Here is a 27,706-nt window from a genome sequence, read left to right as displayed (position 1 = left end):
ACATGGAGAGTGGTATTGATTTTCCCATCTAACTCAAGGGTGCAGCTCTCTGCAAGATGGCAAATAAGTGCATGTTCCAAAATGTCAAACTATATTTGGCCTCCTGCACCACACAACACAAGAAAAAGACACTGAACTAGACAACCCAATGTTGCCAGGGGTGCTATGTCTCTGTTCAGCCAATGTGGAGATCTCAAAACTGTCTTGCCCACAAATCTGAGGGCGGAGGTTTCAGGGTGTAATCAGTAGGCTATAAGCTGTAGGTGGGTGATTTCAACATACCGACCCAGGGAAACATATATCAAACATTTAGGGACAAACATTGCTGAGAACATAAAACCCTTTGTAAAGTCTCCTTATTGTGTCATATTGACAGGATATTAAGCTGGGGAACTCTGGGACCCTGGGAACGCTCCTTATGTCTGTGCCACCCTCACATGAAAACTATGATGAACCCCACAAAGAGTCATGAATCAAAGGCATGTTCAGGATATAATAAAGAATCTGTATTTATTAAAACAATATCATTAAAATACTTTTATATAAGCAGAATTAGTCCACATTTCTGATAAAGAGAGCGATGAAGATGCAGCCAAGCAGGGACACGGTCGAGGCCGAGAGAACCACCACGATTACACTTCCTGCCATGTTGACCAGAGCGCCGAGACCTGCACCCACGATGATCTGAGCCAGCTGGACCATGCAGGTGAGGGCGGCACAGTCCACCCCGGTGCCTCGCTGACTTCCATTGCTTCCTCCCAGCTTCATGTGTTCCTGGAGAGGAGGAAGGAAGGAGGGGAAAAAAGAGAGCAATATTAGATGTCATCAATTCCTGTATGACAGGAAATGTCCGGGGCAGAAAGCAATAAATAGTTGGGTCAAAAGATTGAGCTCTGAGAACTATCAAGAGACAAGCTCATATTTTTGTTTTCTATTAGATCTGTGTTTTCATGATAACTAAAGCTCTCTTCAGCCACCTCAAACATTTGATGCTGAATTTCATCACCAGCTCACTTGATTCAACATAATGAGGTATTGACTGAGCATGCCAGGGCACGTCAAAACAAACACAAGTGTTTTTCTACCAGCAAATTATTTTTGAGCGTCTGTCTCAGGAGAACATGTTGTATTTTATTTTTTTAGAGAGTACGCTTGTTTGGATGATTCAGTCTGCAGCAATATTATTACTGCTGCTAGTTTTCAGATACAATGTTGTGATGGAACCAATTTCGTTCAAAATTACAATTGAAACGTGCTCACTCACTAATTCAGCAAAACCAAAAGGTATATTTTATCCAAAGTCCTTAAACTGAAATTGAAAATATTTTTTTTCTTCCAGATGTGTACGCTTCCATCAGTTTATAATGCGGTCTCTTAAATGGCAGCGTCCAGTGTGTAGGATTTAGGGGGATATATTGGCAGAAATGGAATATAAATATGTTTTCTTTAGTGTATAATCACCTGAAAATAAGAATCATGTCTTTGTTAGCTTTGAATGAGCCATTTACATCTACAGAGGGAGCTGGTCCTCGCCTATGGAGATCGCCATGTTTCTACAGTAGCCCAGAACGAACCAAACATTGGCTCTAGATTGGGCCATTCACATTTTCGTATTTTTGCATCGGCCACCATAGTTAGCAGCCCCTGCACAACAAGCAGCATTGGAAAAACACTGATTTTTAATATGAAATTGATTTATTCCATGTTTTTCTGGTTTAAGTGAGGAAGTGACCTCGGCCAACAATTCCGCTCCCGGTAAAAACCTCTTGAACATTTGGGTCTTTATTTATCAGACAAAAAGGCTGACACACATCTGCAGGTACTAGGCTAAGAGCCCATCTACGAAGTGGCGAACAGCATCGGAAAAACACTGATTTTTAACATGAAATTGAATTATTCAGTGTTTTCACTGGTTTTATTCACCTGGTCTGTTGTGGCCTGTCTGTGATGGCCCAAAGCATAGGAGAAACACTGATTTGTGACGTGAAACTGCTTTATTCAGTATTTTTACTGGTTTTAATCACCAGTTTGGAGAGGCAGAAACTTCTGTGGATAATTCAGCTCCCAGTAAAAAAACCTCCTGATTAATGTAGAAGCTTTGGCTGGTTACAGTCTGCAATCCTCACTGCTAGACACCCTTAAATCCCCCTAAATCTTCACTATTTCAGCAGGCTGTCAACAACCTGGTCAAAACATTTGGTAAAACCTCACTTGAGCTTAACATTATAAAGACAAAAGAGCTATGCTGTGGGGGCAGAGAGAAATCATCATCATCATCATCATCATCATCATCATCATCATCATCATCATCATCATCACCTTTTTTCCAACTGCTTAGTACCCAGAGTCAGCCAGTAGAGCAGGTTCAGTCTTTTTAATACCTCAGAACAGAGATAGACACCGGTCTGTCCTTTTTACAGCACACTGACTCTGCGCTTCCACCTGCTGAGGAAACTCGGGACTTCTCATGTCAGCAGGGACATTTTAACTCTGGTTTACCGCTCACTCATCAAATCCGTTCTCACCTTCAAGATTTTATCCTGGTAACAACTCCCTCACCATGAAACACAAAACAAAACTCTCTCGCATAATTTATCAGGCCAGCAAATTATTCTATCTATCTATCTATCTATCTATCTATCTATCTATCTATCTATCCATCCATCCATCCATCCATCCATCCATCCATCCATCCATCCATCTAGGTAGGATCCACATTTCCTGGAAAACTCTACCACAGGTCTACAAGTTCAAGTTTATGTTCCTCGAGGGAATACTATCCAGGATTGATGGTTACTGTTTGAAAGTGAAAGGCTCCCTCCAACAATGCCAATTAAATATGTATCAAAGAAAATCACTCATGTAAAAAACAAAATAAGACTCTGACACATAAAATAGTGCAGATGTTAAATATATAACACGTCATACAAAATCAATGGAAACAGGGATGTAGTAATGTATATGCATTACAAGAAGTAGGTGAGTTCTGAATCTGACTTTGTACTTGACTGATAGGCCGTTACTGTTATTTGATACATTTTCGTTGCTTTACCGTTTTATTGTTTATTTTTAGATACCAGAACTTCCTGGAAATCAGTATTGATGTTAAGTGGGTTATCCTGTTGTAATAAAGTAAATTAAAGAAACACTGAAACAATTGTACAGATGAATGTCATTTAAGTCTTCACAGCGAGTACTATTCAGCCCGTTAAAAGAGTTCAATAATGTCCTCTGTGGCTCTGGATGGAGCTCTCCAAGGTTATCTCAGATGTGGCTTGAGATTTCAAATGTACAAGAGAAAAGATGTGATACAGTCTGGAAGTGAGGATGTTATCAGGCAGGGAAGGTGTAGTGACAAACTCAATTCAGTTTTATTATTTGAAGTGTAGGATTCAGGGTTTTCTCAGCTTTACTCTTAATAATGACTTGTCTGCTTTCAAATGAACCTTTCTATATCTAATCTGTCTCTTCTGAGTCAGCCAGCATTACGGAATTAAAATATAAAGTCAAGTCTTTAATATGAATGTGCGCTCACTTATTCAAATCAGTGACGATGTTCCTTTTCATTCAGGTGTCAATGTGAAGATTTAGCACAAGAGAAAATGGTTAGAAATAAAGGCTCTGCAACTACCAGTTGTTTTCACTCTCAATTAATCTGCAGACTATTTTCCCTATTAATTGATTATTTGACTTTTCCATGAAGCTGTGCAAAATGCAGATTAAAGGTAATTTCCCTCAGCCCAAAGTATTGTTTAATCTGTCTTGTTTTTCCAGACCAACAGTGCCCAAAACTAAAGATATTCAGGTTATTATCATGTATGTCAAAGAAAAGACTCAAATGCTCACATAGGAAAACCTAGAACCAGCAAATGCTTGGTGTTTTTGCTTAAAAATAACTGATATAATAGCTGAGTAATTCCCTGTTAATTAATAAATTATTCGACAAATCCTTGCGGCCCATTTAGAAATGGTTTTAGAATTGCCCACATGACTTGTATGAATGTATGTCGATATTGTTTAATTGTATAATGTTTGTGAATGTATAGCTTTTTTTTGGCTGCTGAATTTATAAGATTTTATGTTGGGAAAGGAGCCCTCTGAGGTTCTCGGGGAGGCAGGTCTGAGGGCGCCTCAGACTGCATGTGCACCCTTGACGCACCTGTTGATAATAAGTTGATTGACACTTGTTATTGATGAATAGTCAAAAGGATTCAGCCATGAAACTGAAGAACGACTGCACGCTAAAGAAAACTGAATAGAAGCGCCAATTTTGACACTGAAAACTGAATAGAAGAAACATCCTAATCCAACATCCCAAAATGTTATTTTCTTCTACTTATTTGCATCTTAACACTGAAAAACATTTCTCCTGCCAGCCCAGTACCTCCTCTTCTCGCTGATACTCCGCTATCAGGTTAAACGGGATGGTGTAGAGCGTGCTGGACATGACGCCGAACACGCTGCAGAGGATCAGTGTGGCGATGATGTTGGGGAAGAGGCCGATCAGGCTGGTGCCCATGCCGAATACAAAGTAGCCCATAAAGTATAATCCTTTCAGGCCGATGTACGGGAGGAGGAAACGCTGCACGTCTGAAAACACACACATTATTACAGAGGAGATCAATTTTACTTGGATTATGGGACAATTTGCTTCGTCATTCATGGTATTGCACCTCTAAAAGATATAAAACCCTCCACAGTATGCACAGCCTGGTCTCAATCCCAGGTGATAAAATACCAACGCTTTGCCACACCCCTCGGCGTCTGATACAGCTGCACATGGCTCCCTATAGCATCTACATAAGACGCACTGGGCTTTCAGCTAAAACCTGAGTAAACCCGTCTAAAATTCTAAATTGGTCCCTTTGTATTTCCTGTTGCAATGTTTTCCAGTGTATGTGAGTGACATCAGCTGACAGGAAGTAAACATAGACCCAAGCTGTTGCCAAGCATGCAATTCTGGTGAAACAGTCTATAAAGAGTGACAAAGTCTGCATACAGAGGAGGTCGGGGTGGATAGGTGGGTCAAACAAACACAGGACTTGCACCCAGGAGATAGCTGTTGGTGTAGCATGTGAAATGAATATTGACTTCATTTAAAGTAATGTTATGTAACTTATGTAGGTACGTCATGTTCACGTCCTTTCGTTGCCTTTTTTTCCTAAGAGTGCTCTGCCTGGTCCCTCCCCTGTTGTGCCATGATTGGCTGCTACTATCTCTAACCTTGACCTCTTTGCCCTAACCCTAACCACCTCTGAACTTGACATCTCAACCTGAATGAGTTCTAGCTAATCGAAGCAAATAGTTCCAGCCAATTACCTCACAGTTGGGTGGGACTGGATGGAACACTCTTATGAAAAAAAAAATAATGCACTTATGTAACATTTTCACTGGGATCTTTTTTCTAAACCTAACTGAGTAGTTTGGATGCCCTTACCTAAAATTTGTTTCACCTTGGAGACAGCTGTGTGTCTCATACAGACACTAAATTATGCTTTGTGCGTCGGTATCAGACGAGGGGGCGACAACCTATCTTTCAATTCAGAGCAGCAATGTAAAAAAACAACATATCAAAAGACCATTTTCTCAGCATCCAGACTGTAAATAGAGTCAGTTTCACAGTGGGAGGTGCAGTGATACCAGCACTTGGTTATGTGGCTGAACTTTGCTTTACATGTAGCACATTATTTTTCTCTCTTTCACATATTATACTTATTTTTACATGGCTACTGCTGTAGCAGACCTACTTGAATTGAATGGAACATTGGCTCAGCATACCTCTGGGGAAACGTGTTTCTTTTGTGCAGCTAATGAATGGCTGTGGCACACTACAGCCTGTAATCCCAACATAAAACAAAGGAGGAGGCGGTAATTGCTGACTGTTATCCATTTCCTGCAAAACCTTGACAAGTTGCCATTCACAGCTGAGCTAATGATGTCAGTGCAGGACACAGTGTTACTAATGGATGCTGCCCGCTGTGAAATAAACACACAAATACTCTTTGAGTTACTTACAGGAGTAGAGAGCAGAGGACACAGCGTTGATGCACAGCCCCCAGCAGCCCACTTCTACTCCTCTCTCATATGTGGCATAAGCTGTGGAGTTATGATCTGCATAAGGATCTCCATTGTACACAATCTGAATAACAAAGAGAGAAATCATTTCAAAGTGAGAGTGTTAAAAATACACGCTCAGTGTTTTCAGTAGAGAAACCAAAGCACAAAGTTTCACTGATACAGATATCTAATGTTGGCCATGCTCATTATTCAAGCTTTTAAGTTTTCTTTCCTTTCAACACTCAACAGGAAGCCACTGACTATGCATTTCTCTGCAAATTTTCCCGCAATAGTCAAAACCCCTTTAAAAGATATTCAGATTACAATGATATAACACAGATTAAAAAGAACACACATTTGAGACGCTGCAAGTTGAGAATTATTGGCTTTTTTGCTTTATATATGACTGAAATGATGATGTTGAAATTTCTGCTAATTAACTTCCTAATGGTTTCAGCACTAAATTTGCAGTCACACAACTTTATCTTACATAGGATATTGTGCGGTCCCCAAACCTGACATGAAATGCATGCATTATTTTTCAGTCATCCACAGTCCATTTCAATACCTTTCACTTTCAATTGCTTATGTTCATTTGTAAAATTGGCTTAGTCTTTATGTTTATGTTTATGTTGCTGTCTCAATAGACAACTTGTCAGTTTAATGTGGAAGTGAGATGGAAAAGCCATGTCACCCAATGCCAGCTGGGAGAGGCTCCAGCGCCTCCACAACCCCCGACAGGATAAGCGGTTTTGGAAAATGTCATGAGTATTGTGTGAAGTGACATCTGCTTCACAATGGGACCAATCACTGCAGTTTGGTTCAGGTGTACCACACTGATCAGAAAATAAAACACACCTGTATGGCATTCATATGCAGATATTCATTAGACAATACCTGTCCCATAAAATCAGTGAAGAAGAGCATGTTGCAGAGGAAAGCTGTCCATCCCAGCAGGTGACTGACACACAGACAGCGGTAGTGGCTTGGCATGTTGATGATAGCTTTCATCATTGATCTGAATGTCATCCTCTTCTGGGCCTGCAGATACACACAGACATCACAGACATCAGCGCCAACAGCTACAACACTGACAGGATTAATGAAATAAAATAAAACAGATTGTCCTCTCATAGGACTCATTACTCTCTGGTGTATCATTGCTAGTGGTGTTTAAGTGTCGGTTCAAAAGCTTCGACAATAGAAACCATGACCATCTGCACCATGAAGACGTTAAGGACTCTGCTCAAGGGTTAGAGACAAGAGATGATGGAAGACAACGAGGCATATGACTAAGAGATAATACCATTCAAAGAAACATTAGGATTATGATGAACAATTCAAAAGCATTAAGTATGACCTGATATGACATTGCAATTGTTTGCTTTTATAAAATAAAAAGCTTGCACCAGTAATAACTTTAAAAAAGTATTTATAATAGGAAACTTTCACTTAGACACACACTGTATACTCACTAATGTGCTTAAAGAAACAAAGGAAGGACAAGACAAAGCAATTAGAGCCAAGATAAGGACCATAAAAGCATGAGATTTTAGACATAATTAATCAAACATCAAAGCGAGGCTACAAAAGTGAGTTTTAAAAAGAAGATGATACAAACTCTGCTGACAGATCCCTTTTCTTTTCATCAAGAAACATTAAACAGAGATTCAGCTAGAGGGGCTTGAAGGCTGGATTGATGTTCAGAGTTTCTGAGAAGATTCATCAATACTCAGTGCATAATATAGAGAAGGATTTCACATGGACATTTTATGTTACGCAGGACATATTCACATTAAACTCATCCTCATAAGGTTGTTTGAAGAGTTTCCTCTGCAGAGCGTGGCCTAATTAACTATTTGAACCAGAGCACCATCGGGAATATTGACTTATGAATATTCCTGTAAGGGACTGGCCGAGTGCTTGAGGGAGAATACACAGAGGCTTGAGTAGTGTTCACCTGGTGTACGTTTTACTGTAATTTACAGCGGACAACAGGCTGGTTTTGATAAGGTTGTGAAATGTGAATGAATACAAAAATAAAGTCAAATCAGACAATAATACAAACAATCTAACTGATCAAGGCAGCGGTAGACCAGCAGCTCCCGTGTTCAGTGAGGTAAAATTACTGTTTTTGTCAATTGAGTCTGGCATTAAAGACTGCAAACATACGTTTTACTTTCAGATCAGTTCCGCATCGGAAAAGGTTGTCTGTTTAGGAAGCACTGAGCAAAGGACTGGATAAATGAGACTTCGATATTGAGACTTTGACTTTGATTTTTCTTTGATTTTGAATTTTTTTTTCCTGCCAACAACAAAAACACGTGGTTAGGTTTAGGAAAAAAGAACACAGGGTTTGGCTCTAGAATCTTACAGGACGCAAACACCGCTCTCTTGGGTGAAACTCGGTGTTTGTTAGACTGATCCACCACCCCTCCTGCCCACCCTAGTTGGACTTTTGCCGCCTTCTTTTGTCCTTGTCCTGCCACGTTTCCCCCTGACACCACTGGGCGCCATTAAACTTTAATGGCAACCGGCCATATATCATGCTGAAATTAAAGGATGCCTTTTTCCGTTGGTTTCTGACGCCGCAAGTCACTGCCCAAGCGCCGGATTTTGATAACTTCAGAGTGAGACCAGGCTCTCTTAATTCCAAATTTTCTCCATTTTGGGACTATTAGTCCACTGTGGAGGCAAAATCCAGGTTTTCATCACAAATTCAACATGACACAGCGTGAGTAACTGATATACAAATTTGGGGGTCATTTGGGGGTGAAGTATTCCCTTAAGCAGCTTCTATCCTTATCTTTTAAACAGGAATCTCCTCCTACAGACAGACTAAAATTAGTTCAGAATCAATTAAGACAATGTGCTCTGTTATTCAGCATGAACACTTTACCTTTCAGAGTCTGCTGCTGCCAGTCAAACCACTCAAACCTTGTGTCTTTTATGTTAAAATATATAAACCATGTTGCCAATGTTTCATATGTTTCAATAAAGGCAAATTTCTATCTTTCACCACCACTTTGTTTCCAACAGAACTGATACTAGGATTAGATTACAAATCCATTTTCTCTAAATAGCTACATTAAATTCTCCCTGTGAACATGAGCATGAATGGATACATAAATCAAATCAGTATTCCACATTATTTTACCACATGTATCCTGCACACCACATACCTCCTTGTTTGGCTGCTTAGCACTGGAGGTCACTGAATTGGCCTCCCCAAGAGCAGAGAATGACCTAGGCCTGAGGTCTGGAACAGATGCTGGAACTACAGGTGAGACTGGCTCTTTATTAGCCAGTGCGCCATATCCATTGCTGTGGGAACCCAGTAGGCGAAGGGCACTGGGAGGTGAGGGGTCAGATGTGGATGGATCCTTGCCAAGGGGTTGCTCTGGGATGCTGAAGAGGTGCACAGTGAGGAAGATGCTCCAGGTCAATGCTGAGAAGAAATAGATGACTTGGTACTCAGAGCCCAGCAGCTGACCCATTATTGAGTGTCCCCAGTCCATGGCTCCCACCAGGTAGCCAAACGCTCCACCCAGACCTGAAATACACAGCAGCAAAGGTAAAAACACACTAGGCAGAGAAGTGCAGTTGTTTGAAAGTACCATACACCCTCAAAAACCCTCCAGCATATTTATGTCCCTTTGAGAGAGCTGTGGGTGCTAAAGTGGTTAAATCTGCAATAACTGATTTTTTTGGCCACAAAAGGACAGAAGATCTATAAAGTAAATATGGCAAACTTGTTGAAAAACAGTTGCTTTTTTTCCAGGGCTGTCAAATGATACAGTGCAGTCAGGAACACTTTAGTCAAAGAAAACTTTATTTTCATTTGCAGTATTATATTTGGCGGTATGGCTCTATTCTGGGGCCCCTCTGCCTTTCCTCAGGCCTATGCAGAAAGCCTCTTCCATGCACCTATGTGGAAAGCCTAAGGTGGAGAGAGCACACCTCTCTGCCCTTCTACATGCAAATGAGGAAAGTCTGAGGCAGAGAGAGCAAACCTCCCTGCTCTTCCATGCGCCTATATGGAAAGCCTAAAGCAGGGAGAGCAGCAGCAAAGATTCCATCAGGAACAGAGCAGCATCACTGACAAACAGAAATGACATTGATAAGTCAGACACAACATGAAAAGGAGGAGCTGGGGTGGAGGTGGGTTGCAAAGCGGCTTGCAGAGGAAGCAGCAACAGTTGGCAGGCCGGAGCAGTTTAAATAGGGCGCCCTGAATGAGATTCGCCAATTGGTTGCATAGAAAGGAATCATGTGATCTATCAGCTGACTCCCTTCCATCAATCAGCTGCTCCATCAGTTGATTGGGCTGTTTGAGATCAACTGATGTAGCTGGGATGTGAGCTGAGCTTGACATTGTATCCTGCCTGAACTAACGCTATGCTCAATTTTTAAAACCGTGATTAATCGCTGAATTTCAATAGTTATTCGCGATTAATTGCATGTTTAAAAAATTCCATTATTTTGCATTTCAAAACAGTTTTGAATTCCATATTAACAAGGTAAAGCAATTCCAAGTTACAATACCAGAGTGTCTTAATTGGGAATCAAATAAATGCAAAGAAATGTACTTTATGATCTTCACTTTTAAATTTATTTCTTCAAATCAGTGCTGCAGTGCTACAACAGTGAGGTCTTGAAACCATGACAACATGCCAACCTGAGGATGTCCCTTAGACCTGAGTATTCTATGATGTTGACTAGTCAGTTGCCACCAGTTTAGCAAGCGCTGTGGTTAACTTCTTTGATGTAGTTACATTTACAGGTCTGGGGCACTTGGCGCACTCTAAAATCATGCTTTGCTGGTTTGGTGATGCCTGCTGACATCAAGTCTGATGAGCTGCACCTGCATGCTAACCCTGTAAGACCCACTGTTGCAGAATTACAACAATTTTGGTTATCCCCATAAGACCTCTAATTTTTTTTTTTTTTTTTTGGTTCAACCACATTAACATGATCATTGGGTCCTATTGTTTGTTCTCACAATGCGATTGGATCCAACATTTGTATATAAGGCCCGCCCTCAGGTCAAGAAGTCACACAACCTCCAATATTTTGATCGAGCAACATCCCTTCGATTTACTGGACTGAATTCATCTGATTCAAGTAAGTAAAATGCTTTGAAAATTTTTTTTTGTGTTTATTACAGTGTCTAGAACATGAACATATGTAGTTATTGTGGAAAATATGCCCTACATTTTATTTAGAGCTTGTTTTATAATTGTTGCAATATTACAACGTTGGGTGAGAGTGGTAGTCAAAACAGCCCTGTTTTTGAGAGGAACGTCTTGAGAGGAACTTCAATTAAAATTTTCACAATATAACTTTAAACTACACATGATTTACACATTCTAGCCTTTAGCCTTATATTGGATTACATATTCACATATTTTATTGTATTAGAAACTAAAGTGCAAAGATATATTGCCGTATCTAAACATTTTCATTTACTTAGAATGATTTCTAACCACCTTCAACACTCAGTATTTTCTCCTTATCACAGAATGCAGGACTTTCTAACAAAGAAATTCTGTTTGTGCATGTCTGCCCTTTGTCTTAGTCTCTATTGATAAGAAAATGTTCCTATCAATTCATAGTCAAAGCAGTTGTGGGGGATGCTCCTGGTGCATTTGTGGCATTGTTCTGGAACAGGTGTTAATGTTCATGACTGTAAGGTGTGGTTGTAAACTGGAGGCTACATGCATTCCTATTTGGATGATAATCACAGTCTACAATAGGTCAGCCATACAGTATTGTGACCAGTGAAATGTGTGAATAGGCTACTTCAGTGCAATGTGTAAACACTTCATAATGAAATCATTCTCCCCACCACCCCATCTTTCCTGCTGGTCATCTAGAATCTAGTAAGCATGTGTGCTATTTGTATATACAGTGTACATTTGTTTCAATTTTATTTTTTCCATTTCAGAATGCCACCAGCAAGGAGAGATCCTCGGTACAGTGTGCAGGATGTAATTGCCATCGTCCAAAACGGAGAGAGTGATGTGGACATGGATTTCGACGACACTGATGCAAGTGACGAAGAATCAGATAGCGATGCCTGTGTGGACAAAGAAAACCAAGAACCTACTGATTGCCCAGCCAATGTGGACATTGAGCCCCAATCAAGCAAACACATCATGCCCCGTGACAGATATCGCTGGCAAAAAAAAGATTTTATCAGTCCCAATACTGATTTTTCTGGTCCAGCTCTCACAGATGATGTCACCTCCCTCCACACACCACTGCAATACTTCCAAAAGTTTGTGTCAGAAGACATGGTTCAAGCTCTGGCAACAAATACGAATGAGTACAGCATTCAAAATCACGGAAGATCGGTTAACACTAATGCAAAAGAAATACAGACAGCGTTGGGCATGTACCTGAGGATGGGCCTGGTACAAATGCCTGGAACCCGTATGTACTGGGAGACGGACACACGGCACCCACCTGTTGCTGATGTGATGTCACGCAACAGATTCCAATCGCTGTTGACAACATTACATTTTGCAAACAATTTGACAGTGTCAGAGACTGAAAAGAGGGACAAACTCTGGAAACTCAGACCATGGCTTGATTCACTCAGAGAGAACTGCCTGCAGGTGGTACCAGAAGAGCACAATTCTGTGGATGAGATGATGATACCTTTCAAGGGGAAGTTCAGCAGCATCAAGCAGTATATGCGAGGCAAGCCAATGTTGTTGGACTCATTTACAGCGAAATACAAGTACGCCCTGAAATCCCGGCGGTGGTACATGTACATCTTCTGGCACACCATCACCCTCGCTGTGGTCAACGCCTGGCTCCTCTACAGGCGGCACTGCCAAGCTCTCAAGATGCCAAAGAAGGAGATACTGAACATGAGAAAGTTCCAGGCACAGCTAGCATCCTCTCTCATTCTGGTGGACACAACACTGAAAACTCCAAAGAGAGGACGACCATCTTCAGGCAACGGGAGCCCAGACGCAGCAGGGAGCCCTTTGAATGCTGGAAAGAGAGCATCCTTAGGTGATGGGAGTCCAAACGGTCCCTCTTCCAAAAAATCATGTGCACACCCCCCTCTGGATGTGCGCAGGGACCTCACTGGACATTTTCCACTGAAGACAAAGAGAGGACGCTGCAGACATTGCAGTAAAGGGTATACTAATAATCAATGCAGCAAGTGTGATGTCCGCCTCTGTTTTTCAGAGGACAAGAACTGCTTCTGGGACTATCACTGTAAATAAATGTGGATGTGCACACGGACTTCACTGGACATTTTCCACTGAAGACGAAGAGAGGACGCTGCAGACATTGCAGTAAAGGGTATACTAATACCCAAAGCAAGTGTGATGCTGTGAGACTGGCTTGGATGTCTGCCTCTGTTTTTCAGAGGACAATCTGCTTCTGGGACTATCACTGTAAATAATGTAAATAAATGTCAAAGTTCTTGTTGTTGGAATAAATGACTCTTCATAACAACATGACTGAGATTATTATTCATGTTATATACTGGTTTGGGAAAAGCAAAACCCTGCAAATGAATCCTTAGTTCTGTACTGTTGTTCAGACAATGAGTGGAAATACAGGAGATTCTGCTCCCCATTAAGCCCAATGTTGCAATATTACAACATTTCCGTAAAAACTTACTAAAACATAACATTTTTGAAAACACTCCATTTTCAGCCCCAAAGGCCTCCTACAACAACATCTGAATGGTTGAATTTTTTTTTTTTTTGCGTTTTTCTATATTTGGGTTTTACAGGGCTAAGCTCGTAGGTGGAAGCTCAAACTCAAAGTACTTCATTGGTATTTAAATTCTGTTTGACACAAGGTGTGTGTTACTTTCAACTTGTCAACTGAGGCGTCTGGGAGTTTTTTAAAGTGAAATGAGCCATTCAAAAGCACAGTGGTGTCGTTATTTTTCCATCACTACAGGAAGCTGCTGCGAGGGTTGACTAAGATGTGTCAAAGGGATAGCAATATTAATTTTAACTTTTCCGTGCTATCGCTTTGTTCATGGATGGATTACTGAGCAGGTCTATGGGGCACAGGCCGAGGGCCCAAAATTGTCAAATGTCAAATTAACATGTACCGACTAGGGGGAGACTCAAAATGACCACAAAGAGAAACAAAACAACAACAAAAAAGCACAAAATTACCTCAAAGAGACACAACACAACCACAAGGAGACACAACAAAAAGATGCATACCAACTCCAAAGAAACTCAAAACCATCACAAAGTCTGTGTCTTGCTCCAATGTAGGAGAGGTGGTGGAGCCCTTTGTATATCTGTGCACAGGCGCCTGTTGTCCTATAATCCACCCAAGGCTTTCTCGTGCTCTCATATTGTTGATGTTTGCTACAGTCAATCTACTGTTCTCTGCCACTGACCATGAAAAGAAAAGGTGTTGTCATGTTATAGCTTGTTATAGTTATCTTTTAAATTAAAAAGAAAGGTTTTTTTGCCCTCAATGTCAATTTTCCCCCATGTAATTGAAAATGGTTTTGATTGTTACTGTATTGAAGTTAGAAATTCCAGTATTGTGACAACGCTATAGTGTACAATGTTCTTTTTAAAGCTTTATTGGTTGAAAGCTGCTGCCTGCTGTGGCCAAAATGATCCTGTAAGAGCGGTGAGATGTTAAAAACTCTAGAAATTGTTTGTTGTTGAAAAAAGGTGCTTGTATTCACACTGCATGCCAATAAGAATCTAAATGACTATGTGTACAGTGTTTAAAATAAAATCAGTGCTGACGTATTTCAGTGTGTCTCTCGCATTTAAGTCTGGCGATTATTTAGCTTGTGCATGCATAAAAAAGAAATATTAACTCGTGTTTACCATCTGTCCTCTCATAGGAGTGGGTAAAATGTTGTGACTGTCAGCTTTTACTTTTGTAGCAGCTGTTATTGAAATGGCACTGTGTATCAAGGAGGGTAATACTTATATACTCAGATATTACTAGTCAGGTATTAAACTGGAACATGTTAATCATTAAACATATTGTAAAAGAAAAAAACAAACGATTAAATAAATAAAATGTACTTGGTTGGTTGAGTGACGGACTGACTGACTCTGGCTCCCAAAACAGACATAAAAGCTTTTCACTGTTGGTTACCTGAAATGGAGGCTATTTTTCTACATTAAACAGCTGGCAGGTAAAGTAATAACCACTTCAGGAGTCACACTTCATGTGTGTCTGCATTACTCAAGCATCGCTGTTTGTGTGCTCCATCAATCACTCCTCTGACTGTTCTCCCCTTTTCCTTCTGTGCCATTAATGTCACCTCAGGTGTGTCTGTGCCACAGCAGTAACTTGTATTTAAGCACAGTTTGACAGAACAAAGCAGAAATATCGCTGTGGCTCAACTGTGGCCGGTGCCAAAAATATACACAGAGAGATTGAAATGTAACAGGATGATGTTTAATATGAGCAAGGTGCACTTCAAATGGGATATCTTATATCTATTAAACTGAAGCAGTTTCACATTATAGATGACAAAGTTGTTTTTTGGGAGGATGAACAAGCTCACAGAGGGAGGCCTAAATAGTTTGCGTACATTAATGGGAGTAACCTAAATGACAAATTTCAAAAGTTTGTCTTTATTGCAAACAAGGGTGTAAAGCCCTGCAAGCAGAACTATGAGGCTGTGATACACCATTTTAGTTTAGTGAAGAGGTATTTAGTACATGTACGGACATCTTTGACACTCAATCTAAACGAACTGTCTGATTAAGACCCCCTAAAGTTCAACCCTTTTCATTTCCAGGGGACGGGGGACGGGGGACTGGCTAGCGATGTGAAAAAAGCTGTAGTTACATTATCATGCAGGAGAAAATCAATATTGTACTGTACTGGGATCTCTCTCTTATCTACAGTATGTCCTTGGCCTCCGGGATACATAAGCAAACAAAAGTGCTACTTGGCTCATGTTATGTTGGAGGGAGGGAAGGTTGCTTATTTCCACAATGTTTGCAAATGTATAAGCTACTCACAAGATGAAATGGCAGGGGATCGTCAAAGTCATGGGCTTCATCCTCTTAGCGCCATGAATGTCTGCACCAAATTTCAGGGCAAACCTAATCAATAGACGCTGAAATATTTCTGTTTGAACCAAAGTGGTTGACTGATCGATTGATCCACCAACTGACAGACCTACATTGCCATCCATAGAGCCACACAGCTAAAAGAAAGTGTAAAGTCGAGATGAAATGAAAAATGCTTTTTGATTATTTTAGATCACATTGCTGGACATTGTGTGCACCTATTTAACAACACATGCAAAATACATCTACTACTACTACTATTATAATTTGTTAGTATTCTAAAATCAAAATTCAATCTGTTTTCTCTCTGTGAAACAAAATATGACATGTGCTTACATAAGACAGTTCCAAACAATTTCAACCAATAATATCAGAGGAGGGAGAAAAATTGATGCAGCATAACATCGTATCATTACATTGACGCCATGTATCTATTTATCTATTACAGAAATTATTAATATTACAAATACAAATTAAACTTTTGGCAGCCTACTAGAATAATATAATCAATTGCTTTTTCAGTCCAATACATACATTTTGCTGCATTAAAACTGAAGTGAGACAAACAGACTGAACACTTTATTTAATTATCTCTGATAAAACAGGTGTCGACAAAGTTTTCCTTTGGGGACATAATTTGTAATAATTTGTCACAATATATAGCAATATATTTTATCCCAATACTCAGCATATTGCAACATGTTTAAAATGGAATTCATATTGTACTGTGACTGGGAGGGGCCTCTAATGGTTCCCACCCCTAACATCCAGCAAAAGCGTGGTGTTGGTAGGTCTTTGTTTCCCCAAAATGCTGTGGTTATGGGCCGTGGGCTAGAATTTATTCACTTTTTTAAATTCACATTATGTGCAAGGTATTTTACAGTGGACTGTTTCAGCAACTGATGTTACATGGAGCATACACTGGGCTTCATCTCTCTGTCCCTGATGGATACCACTATCCCCTTGGCGTTACACTGCCGGGGCCTCACTGCTGTGACACACCCACCTTTCAACAATTCAACTTTTGTTTTCATTTTAATTTTCTTTTTTTGGCATATGAATTATACTCAAAATATGAGTGTAGGGAGGTGAAGAGAGAGTCTGAAAACACAACTGTACAAAACTGTATTTTTTCTTCTTAAAAACAAACAAAAACAAGAATCGCTGTGTTTTTGTTACCTTAGAATGACACATTTATATCAACATAGGTACGGGTCCTCATCCACAAAGTCTGCCATGTTGCACTGCCATGTGTCTACAGAGGCCCAGAACAGACAAGCCAAACACTAGCTCTAGAAAGGGCCACTCATGTTATCGTGTTGGCCACCATCGTTAGCAGCCCCTCCGCAACGAGTAGAACAGCGTTGAAGAAATGCAAATTTTAGCGTGAAACTGCTGTATTGAGTATTTTTATTGGTTTAAATCAGTGGATGTGTTTGTTTTGGAGAAGAGGAGACCCCTGTGGATAATTCCGCTCATGGTAAGAACCTCCTAAACAATAAACACTGAAGGAATCCAAACTGGGAGTAAATCTTGGCACATAGAAGAAGTTTCAGTTGGTTATAATTTGCAATCCTCACCACTAGATGCCACTAAATCCTACGAACTGCTCCTTTAATGGATGTGAAGCGGCAACCAGAAGGTGTTAGGAGACAGAGACAATGTGATAATGAAAGAAACAAAATTTAAGAGGCGCTGGATTATTTACACAATATCATCATGAGTTATTATAAACATGATATTAATATTTCATTTCTAAACGATTATCGTCAATACCAGTATATCGCGACACCCCTAGGTCAGAGTATACGATTAGAAAGCTCACCCAGAAAGGAACATGAATCACAGAGAACCACACAACAATCCCCTCGACTCCCTCCTCCTCAAACCTCACATACCAGCGGTGGCAGGGGCGTCTAGGGAGTCATGTGCCTGGCCTCTGTCTCTCTCAGCCCAGACCCATGACTGCAGCACATGACTAGCTCAGGGCTGGATTACTGCGGGACTAGCGTGCTCAAACCACCCCGTGCCTGCTGACAGCTGAGTGCACCACTGACGCTCACACCCAAAACATCATCTCCCCCCATGGCAGTGCTTAAAAAGAATATTTGCTTAATCCTGTATATTATTAGACTCATTATGAACATATTTTGTAAGGTTACGGTGGTTTACAGATTAGGTTTGAAAGAAAAATGATACCTAAATACTGTATATCTCTCATGTATGCTGTATAAGGTAGTAAAGCATGCTATCTTCAGCTGTGTAACCCTAACCATTGTCAAAACTGTATGTGGAAAATGCTCCTGCAGCCTAGTAGCACTCTTGATTCTCCCTTTAAAAAGTTTAGTAAAGTACGATCGTGAACTTCAGAGACACTTAACTACGTCTGAACTTGCCACCATGACAGTACAAGTGGCGAATATATTCATCCATTGAGCAAAATCTTGGTGATCTGAAGGTGAAGTGCAAATTGGTTTATCCATCAAGAAAACGTTACAAAACATGAAAGCACGTCTGAGTCAGAGTGGCCAAGGAACATACAATCAGACGTTTAGGAACGGAAATGAAAGATGTCACGCTCTGACCTGAAACACCATGTTCAAACACTCACAAATCCCTCAGAGAGAAAAAAGAGTGCCACATGAAACTTAGTCTGTAATTCCCCAAGAGAGTTATAAAAGAAGGAAGCATTTGGTTGCATTATAAGCGGATAAAACCAAAAAGGGGATATTTTTCACATGCGGACATTGTATTGGCAGGATATCAGTGATGAATTAATGAAACAGTTATCAAGATTTGTCTGTGTGTTCATTCGGATGTGTGCTTTTCTATTTTTAATCTGGTTATATTTTAAGATTTAAGATCTTTTGGATAACAGTTTAGTGTCACAACTACCGAAATTTTGCACCAAGGTAAATATGCATTGGCATAATGTGATGCAACACTGCTAATTTACACAATCATCTGAAATGGAGCAACACCACCCTTCATTTGGAGTCATGTTTACGTTCACCTGGTGAATGTAAGTCCAATAGTCACTCTCTTTTAGTGTCTACCAACAGTTTTTAGCAGCTAAATGCTCCACTGTGTTGACCAGCTAGTTTCCAACTGTGTTTGCCTGTAGTGTGGGGCTGAGTAGGTATGCAGGATATTGGATTTTTTGCTCATATTCGATATGCAGATGTGTAACAACTCATTTGACTGATAACTGATATTGATATATCCACTCTTCTGTAGAGGAATTAGCATCATATTATGCATGCATATTCTTCTCGTGATCGTCCATCAGCAGATGGAGACATGAAATACAATGCTCTTCAATGTATCTAAAATTCATTCATTGTGCAAAATAAAAAAAAAGCATGTTGGCCGATTCTGATTTTAAAGCCAATATTGTCTAATACCGATGATGTGTTGATATGATCGTGCATCCCTAGTGCTGAGCAGGTTGTGTGCAGAGCATTTTTGGCTGAAAACAGCTGCCTGCTGCAACTGAAAAACAACACTGATGAGAGCAGTGAGAGTGAACCAAAACAATTCAGGTTGTATGTCGTAAAACTAAGCTAAAACACACTAAAATATATTTATTAACAGGACTACTACTTTATATTTCCTTATCTTATGTTTCCACACTCTTGGGCACTCAAATAAAATGGTGGACAGTGAATAAGTGCATTATGTCTTTAATAAGTACTGATTTAAGACACAGCCACAGAAGTTACACTTGAAGTGAGACTTTGAGTCTTGTCATCAGCGTGAGGTTGCTAGGCAACCAGCAGGAAAAAGTCCAGTAAACAGTCTGGCACATAGCCCCCACGCAGAACAACAATCTGTCATTATATATGCTGATTTTTAAACAAACAAGCGACAATTTGTTAATGAGTGAACTTTAAAGATGCTCGTAGGTATTTCTTTAAATATGGACGGAGACAGATGAACTGTTTCCAGTCTTTATGCAAAGCTCCATGATAATCATCTCCATGATATTTATCTTCTCATCTAACACTGGGCAAGGAAGTCTCATTAAAACATTTTTACATACACACTTATCAAAAGACAGACATTCAGTTTTGCTGAACGTGCAAACAACACACAGATAGCAACACAGTTCAGTGTGTGCTGCTTCACCCACTAGTATCACACCAGTAGAAGATCCAGTTTAGATCACTGCCACACAGCACTGGTATGTGTTATGTGAGCTATTGCTGCCAAAACTCTCATTAAAAGCAAATCCATCAAAATACACACTAGAAACAGCCAGCGAGGACAGTTTTATGACAGAAATAAGGACTACATTGGAGCAAATACAACAGCAGTGTGTGTGTGTGTGTGTGTGTGTGTGTGTGTGTGTGTGTGTGTGTGTTTATGTGCTTGTCAGAATTACAAACCTGTGAGTAGAGCATGGTAGTGCAGACCTCTTTCCTTGTCTTGATGTGAACACACATCAAACAGGTAGGCCTTGATGGGCCCGTCGATGAAGTCTGCAGCGAAATCAAACAGCACAACTCCAAACATCACCACCACTATGGCCCATATACTCCTCACCGACCTGTCGATGACCAGTGCTGCAGAACAGAACAAAAACACCTCATCACTCATCAGACACTGCAGCCAATGATAAAAAGAACAAGATAATGGTACCCATAGGCATAGATTTTGGGGGTAACGCAGTGGACACCACCCCCTCAGTATTTAGAATATGTGCAGTTTTCCTCCCTCAATAAAAACATGAGCAAAAAGATAAATAAAGGCATTTCCACCACACATTGATGCAGAAAAGGTGAAAACTGATGCCTAAAAAATCACTAGAATGTAGGAAATATTTGTTTGATGCTCAAAATTTGCTGAAGAAGGACCCCAAACCCCCACTTTCAGATGTGTCCCCAGAAATGTTGAAACGAAACCTACACTCTCGATTGTACCTTCTTTACTTTACTTAAAGCGTCAAAAAGAGAAATCCCACAGCAACAGCACACTTGGAGCTTGTCAAAAAATGAAAACAATGAGAAACTTTGTTTTTCCATGAAAACCAATTATGTCTGACAGGTAACAATTTTACTTTAAACCTGGCTGTTTGATCATAAAACCCAGTCTTGTTCTGTGCTCTCTTCAAAGGGAATGAAAAGATATCATGAGCAAAAAACACGTGATTTAAAGGTAACAAAGTGGATTTTACATTTTACATGAACAGAACATTACACTAAACTAACTTTTCTGCAGCTATTAAGTCAAAAAAAAAAAAAAAAAAAAATTAAAATTGAGAGCACAATTCACCATAAATATTAGGCTGAGGGTGGTTACAACAATGCAAACATTATGTAGTACATATTCCTGTGGCATTCACTACAACCCTGAGAAACGTGGAAAGATAATCAGCTTATCCTGCGTGCTTAGGAAGAAAGAATACTTCATAGTGAGTATGATGATTATAATAAAGCCCAGAGCCTTTTTAATAGAAACGCAATCAACAATCACAGAGTTCAACAAAGAAAAATGACTTCAAACAAGCTGATTAAGTTTTTCTTTTGACCTCAGCTCCAGATTTGAAATAAGGATCCTGCACTTTGAGCCCCAGCTAATATACATACATACTGTGTTGCTATTTCTCGCGTTAAATTGTATATTTCATCAAAAAAGAGACCTGTCAGCCCAGGGTAGCAAACATTCCCTCAAACTTTACTGGTGTATTGTGTTTGCTGAGTGAGTATTTGCTAAAATGCACAGCAGACTGTAACAATTTCTGCAGTAGTCATGATAATTACTCTAATTAGCCTCCAATCAAAAGATATGATTAAGGTATTGAGGATGAAGCTCCATCATTAACAGTTTTCCAGGGCCAACTGTGAATATCAGAGTGAGTGAAACTATCAGTGAATAGGCACTTAACCCCCACACTGATCCTATTCAGTGAGGAACAATACAGCAGCACTGTAACGCTCAGCAGTGAATCAGTGCATGTGGCTCCAAAGGTCACAGATTCTTCTGTGAGGAGAAACTGCTCGTGATGCTGCCTGCCGGATTCTCAGGAAACACTCCGGGTTGTTTAAATGTTATCAGTAGTTTTACTCTTTCAAACAAAACGTGCAGTGAGATTCTCAGTCATGACTTGTCACCTGTCTTTGCCAGCGGACACTGGCGCAGGACCACCCTAACAAGGCACATGTTTAACTTCAGTCACAAGTTAAGAGTGTGAGCCTCTCAGGACCTTATGCCTACACATTTAAGATGTTAAAACTTTCTTGATTGATGTGTCACTTTCTTCCAAAAATGCTTGAGTGAGCAGATAACTGATACAGTTCAGAGCCTGAGTCTGCAAAAGCCCAAGAGATAAGAGAAAGCTTTGACAGCAAAAAATTAAAGTTCTAATCATTATACCAGGGTGAGAATAATCTAATTATACCATAAGCATATATGGCAGGTGACAGCTGATGTTCTTTGAGGGACAACAAAGACATTCCTAAAAAAAATGGAAGTTAGTGCTCATATCCAGAAACAATAAGATACAACCTTATGTTTGCCTTTCATATGCTAGGTTTTACGAGATGAGTCACGATTATTCCTCTGCATATTTCCAAGCATGAGTACGCATTAGTTACGAGTTCAAGGTGATGTCAGATTCGAACAGTTTGCTTTACAATATTAGTCTTTCTCTGATGGAGAGAGCTGATTATTCATTCTCTTTTATTCCTTCTGAATCAAAGGCACAGACGTCCCCAGAACAGGGATTCACTTTCTGATGTGACAAGACTAAAAATACATCTGTATCTCCCCCTCTCACTGTCTGACGCTCCCTCATGTATCCCCTTTCTCAAATCCTCCCGCCCATCCCTCACCTGAGATGACAGCATCTCCATTCAGAAACAGGGTGATTCCCAGCAGCATAAGGACACCAAGGGTCAGGATGTAAGGCCTCCGTCGGCCCCATGATGAGCGGCAGTAGTCGCTGGCCGAGCCGATGATGGGCTGGAGCAGGAAGCCCAGGATGGGGCTTATCAGCCACACCAAGCTGTACAGGCTGCGGGGCAGGCCCACGCTCAGAAGTACCGGTGTGACGAACGCTGCCTCCACCGCGTAGCAGAATTCCCTTCCAAACATGACCATGCCATGGAGGATAAGGCGGCCCCGTGAGCGCCTGGGGGGCTCCACGGCTCCGAACACAGCACCTTCCCCACTGTCCATGTAGTCCTCTTTGGAGCCTGTAAAGTCTGTCGGGTACAAAGAAGTGGTGATGTGTTTGCCAGGCTCAGGGAGCCGGCAGGGTTGGGGCCTTGCAGACTGGTCCTCTGATAAAAGGGTCATGGTAGAGAGAGGGTAGAGAGGGGTGGGTGGAGAAAGGGAGAAGGAGAGGGAGAATGACAAGGGAGTGAAGAGAAGATTCAGATGAAGGGAGACAAAGAGTATGGTAGTGTCTCGGCCCGCGAAATGATGGATAAATGGCCAAATGCCAAATCCTTGCACCGGTGCTCAGCTTGAACTAATCCTCCTCTCTACTGCATAGTTGAGCAATGAGTCCAAGATCCACACAGCTTTACTTTACATGTGAAGGTCTGCCTCTGGGTCTGAGCAGAGCAGAGTGGCACTCATTGAAGAACAGAGAGAGAGGGGAGGAGAGAAAGAAGTGGGTGTATTTAAGAGATTACTGTATGTTTCTTCCCCTTCTTCAGTCTTGAAAGGTATACTATGTAGGATTTTCCTCAATAACAATGTAAAGACTCACAAAAAAGTAATCCCCCTCTATCATAGCTTATGACCCTCTAGAAGTGTGTGGTGGTGTTTCTGCAGAGACTCTACACTCTTCTTACTTTCTTTGTATTTTGTGTTTAGGAAGTTTGTGGGCGTATAGCCCCAAGCAAATAACAGGGAGCAGGTGAGGTCTGGACTTTATAAAAAGGTAGGACAAGGTGCTAGACAGTAAGGGACATGTATCCAAGAGATCGCTACAAAATTCTCGGACACAGTGCAGACGAAGTGGAAATATAGCGAGAGTGAATCTGGAGTTGACTTTCACTTTAACTTTTGCTGAAGGTGAGCAGGTATAGCTCTAGCTGGAGACCACCCACACCAGCTACATGACTCGCCCACCATACCTACATGATGAAGGGGTATATCTTGTTACTTATAAGGTGAATCACATCTTTGTGTATAAAGTGGATTATTCCTTTGTTTGGCCTAATTTATTCAGTGCAATGTCGCATTGTAACAGGATTCATAAAACCGTCGTGTTGGTGGATTTGTCTTGTACGGTTGGTGGACGCAGTTTGTAAGGGTGTGTCATATAGGCTTCAAATCGCATGTGGCTGCAGCTGCACATCTCACTGAAGGAGACAATGGGGATGGGGATGAAGAGCAATGTGGAGTTGGCCTGTTTTTTTGTTGGACAGGTAGGTGCAGCTAGCTTGCTAAAATACTGGCTTTTTCATTAAAACTAAATCAATAGTCTTCAAAGTCAAAGTCAGCTTTATTGTCAATTCTTACAATGGTAGCTTGCAGTACACAAGCTGTGTGGGGAGGAGAGGCCAAGTTTGAATGTCAAAGGACCAGACCAGACCATCACTGACCCATCGCCAAACAAGTCATGCTGGATGTTACAGGCAGCATAAGGTTCATTACACCTGTCACATGTGCTCAGTGTGAACATGCTCTCATCTATGAAGAGAACAGGGCACCAATGGCAGACCTGCCAATTCTGGTGTTCTCTGGCGAATGCCAATGCATGGTGCTAGGCTGTGAGCACAGGTCCCACTAGAAGACGTCACGCCCTCATGCCACCCTGGTGGAGTCTGTTTCTGACAGTTTGGTCAGAAACATGCACACCAGTAGCCTGCTGGAGGTCATTTTGTAGGGCTCTGGCAGTGCTCCTCCTGTTCCTCCTCACACAAAAGTCTCCACGAAAGCAGGTGAAACTGATTCACAATCACTTGTGCTTCCTGAATGGACACATTGATATCCCAGAAGTGTATTTGACTTGGTGTTATACTGTGACCATTATGTGTTCCCTTCATTTTTTGAGTAGTGTATTTATTTCTTAGCTACTCTTCTTAAAGTAGAGAGGCAGGTGCCACCAGAATCAATTCATTTAAAAGCTTATTTAAAAAATAGCTCTGCTATCCCTCAGTACAGCCCCACAGAGCTGCTAGCACAGCTGTAGACGTAAAGTGAAGAATACGGAGATGATCCACCTCAGTCTCCACAGCTCCATAATTAAAAGGTTGCTGGTAAAAACTGGAAAGTGACTTGAAGTTAAAAAGGACCAGATTTACGGAAAAATTGAAATTCACTACAGTCTAATTTTGAGTAATATTTGGAGGGAATGATAAAATGGTATTTTCTAGTGTATGTGTGTTTGTGTGAATACTTTTTCTTTCCTTTCATTTGGAGTGTAAAAGGAAACTCTTTCTTGACTAGATCTGACTCCTCAGGGCTCCTGGAAAGACAGCTAATCCACTTCAATAAATTTTAACAGCCTGTGCTGAGTAGTAGTTGAGTCATCAGATCATCATGCGCTACTTCAAACAGAATAGTAATTATTGCCTTTGGAATGAGAGATAAAGACATACCCCTCCGGCAATGGGGATGTTGTATTTAAATATGAGTTTTCATCTTTCTTTAACAAACTGAAGGAAAAAGCAATCACAACTTGTGACAGAAAATATTTTGAAAATCACAGTTTTTCTTCTCTTGCTGGAATCATATTCATCGTACCTCTTAGAATCGGTGTGCTGATCTGTGACTAACTTCCTGCACTCAAGCTGAGGTGAAGCCAGTGATAACATAATGTTGTTGTGACCTTAGCTCAGCATTCAGGAAGACATTATTGACCAATCCTTCACTGTGAACTTCATTCCGGCCTAAAAACTGATAGTTATCAGCTTCCTTGAAAGGTCTGGTGGAGGTCCAGTGTCCGGACTTTCTCAGAATCAGCAGACCGACCCTGTAAATCACAAGAGCATCATTAAGACTCAAACAGTGTGTGAGCAATAAGAGATACAAAACACTCTTTGTCTTTCATTCTCTTGAACCTACATCTTTGTTACATCACAATGCTTAAACACTTTTCTCTTCTGTGTGGTCACCTGTTTTTCCGGCAGTAGTCTGGTCCCACTGTGTTGAATGATCAACTTTCTGCCGGTATATCCTTATTAAAAACTACCAGATTAATCTTGGTAGTGCAAATCAGTGACGGTGTGACAGGACAGCCCGGAGGGATGAGCTACTTTGTACTGGTCCAATCTGCAGAGTCTGATTGGTGTGAACCTTTTTTATTACAGGTGAGCAAGAATAATAACCACAGTGTACCTGTACCGAAAAGACAGACAGAAAAAAGACCAAAATGACCTGTCTCCAGTGATTGACAGTGTGTAATTGCATAAGTTTTGTACTTTACTCATTATTATTTTCCATTTTATGACACTTTATATTTCTACCCGCTACATTTTGTTAGGCAAATCCATGACAGTAGCAATGGATATAGAATATAACCAGCCCGATCCTTTAAGAAACATTTTAGTCCAGGCAGACTTTTTTACACCCATGTGTATTGCGTTTTTTACACAAAGGAGGACAGAAAAGCAGCATCCTGAAAATTAATTGGCTAATTGTTTCAACATGCCAGACAACAAAGAACCTGATAAATTGCCAGGCCCGGGTGTTAATACAATACATCTGTCTATGCCAAAATACAAAGGCCTAAGGAAGGCTTCCAGGCTACCAGCACAAAGGCATATAATATGCAGTCACAGGCAGTAGACAAGCCTCTGTTCAGAGAAGGTTTTACCCCCCAGGCCTGTCTGTAAATGTGCATGATTCAACAACAACCTCTGCAAATTTTGCTCCACCTTTCTCTTCATTAAGTTGGATCGTGAGCTGCTTTGATACTGCTCTCAAACGTGACAGTAGTATCAAACTTGTCATCTACCTCTTAGTTAAAGAGCAATTAAGCGTGTTTCCCAAAATGTCAAAGTTAACAAACGTCCAGGCATGACGTCACACTGGGGCTAGATGGTGCTATAGCCATGTTACGAATCTTTGTAGCCCCTGTTAAGCCCCCTTTTGCATTTTAGTATTTTTAAATGAAGATAAATAAGTTCATATCCAGTCTGTCACCAGTCTGATCCTTGAATGTGTGCTTGTGCCACATGTGCACCCTGTGACAGTGGCTCCCAACTGGAGGGTCGCATTCCAAAGTGGGTCACAGGTCTATTCAGAATGGACTGCAAGCGACTCCACTAGCTCAACGTCATGGCAAAACACAAGTGTGATGCTGTATTAAACTGTGTGAACCTTACACTAATGACTAAGGAGAAATTTGGACCTTGTGGCCGGACCAGCTGGGAACAACGGCCCTATGACGTGTATGAGTTGACTGGGGGTGTCTGGTGTGTATTCACTATGTTGCCAAAAAACAGATGAGAAGATTGTTTCCTGTCATATGAGGCTTCAGCCAGAGGGCTCTTAGCTTAGCTTAGCTTAGCTTAGCTTAGCAAGAGACTGGAAATAGGGTAGGCTGACCAAACGTCCTCTTTTGCCCGGACATGTCCACTTTTCACGTCCTGTCCGGGGCGTCCGAGGGGTGTTTATAAATTGATGATAATGTCTGGTTTTCC

General features: G+C 40.9%; 1 protein-coding gene across 2 annotated transcripts; it reads right to left on the bottom strand.

The window, feature by feature from the left end:
* Positions 1 to 498: 498 nt before the first annotated feature.
* slc45a2 (solute carrier family 45 member 2) lies at positions 499 to 26,098 on the bottom strand. Of its 2 annotated transcripts, XM_050053714.1 has the most exons (8): positions 25,806 to 26,098; positions 22,937 to 23,386; positions 20,492 to 20,668; positions 9,240 to 9,610; positions 6,955 to 7,098; positions 6,016 to 6,139; positions 4,385 to 4,590; positions 499 to 774 (listed from the first exon to the last, which is right to left on the bottom strand). In XM_050053714.1, exons 2-8 carry the CDS (start codon positions 23,280 to 23,282, stop codon positions 553 to 555), a joined length of 1,590 nt encoding a protein of 529 aa, XP_049909671.1. In that variant the 5' UTR covers positions 23,283 to 23,386; positions 25,806 to 26,098; the 3' UTR covers positions 499 to 552. The 2 variants fall into 2 exon arrangements, with proteins under 2 accessions (XP_049909671.1, XP_049909670.1); XM_050053713.1 differs by lacking the exon at positions 25,806 to 26,098 and having other exon boundaries at positions 22,937 to 24,082.
* Between the last annotated feature and the right edge of the window lie 1,608 nt (positions 26,099 to 27,706).

This window comes from Epinephelus moara, chromosome 9 (assembly GCF_006386435.1).
Source record: "Epinephelus moara isolate mb chromosome 9, YSFRI_EMoa_1.0, whole genome shotgun sequence".
NCBI lineage: Eukaryota > Metazoa > Chordata > Actinopteri > Perciformes > Serranidae > Epinephelus > Epinephelus moara.
The sequence above is the reverse complement of the archived record's forward strand: the minus strand, read 5'-3'. Positions and strand labels throughout refer to the sequence as shown.

Bases quoted from the DNA above. Each gene is read 5' to 3' on its own strand.
- slc45a2 (XM_050053713.1), bottom strand. From the start codon at position 23,402: ATGACCCTTTTATCAGAGGACCAGTCTGCAAGGCCCCAACCCTGCCGG. The intron at 7,099-9,239 runs GTATGTGGTGTG...GTGTATCTGCAG, and splicing joins CTAAGCAGCCAAACAAGGAG to GCCCAGAAGAGGATGACATT. The intron at 4,591-6,015 runs GTAAGTAACTCA...GTGTGTTTTCAG, and splicing joins GTCCTCTGCTCTCTACTCCT to ACGTGCAGCGTTTCCTCCTC.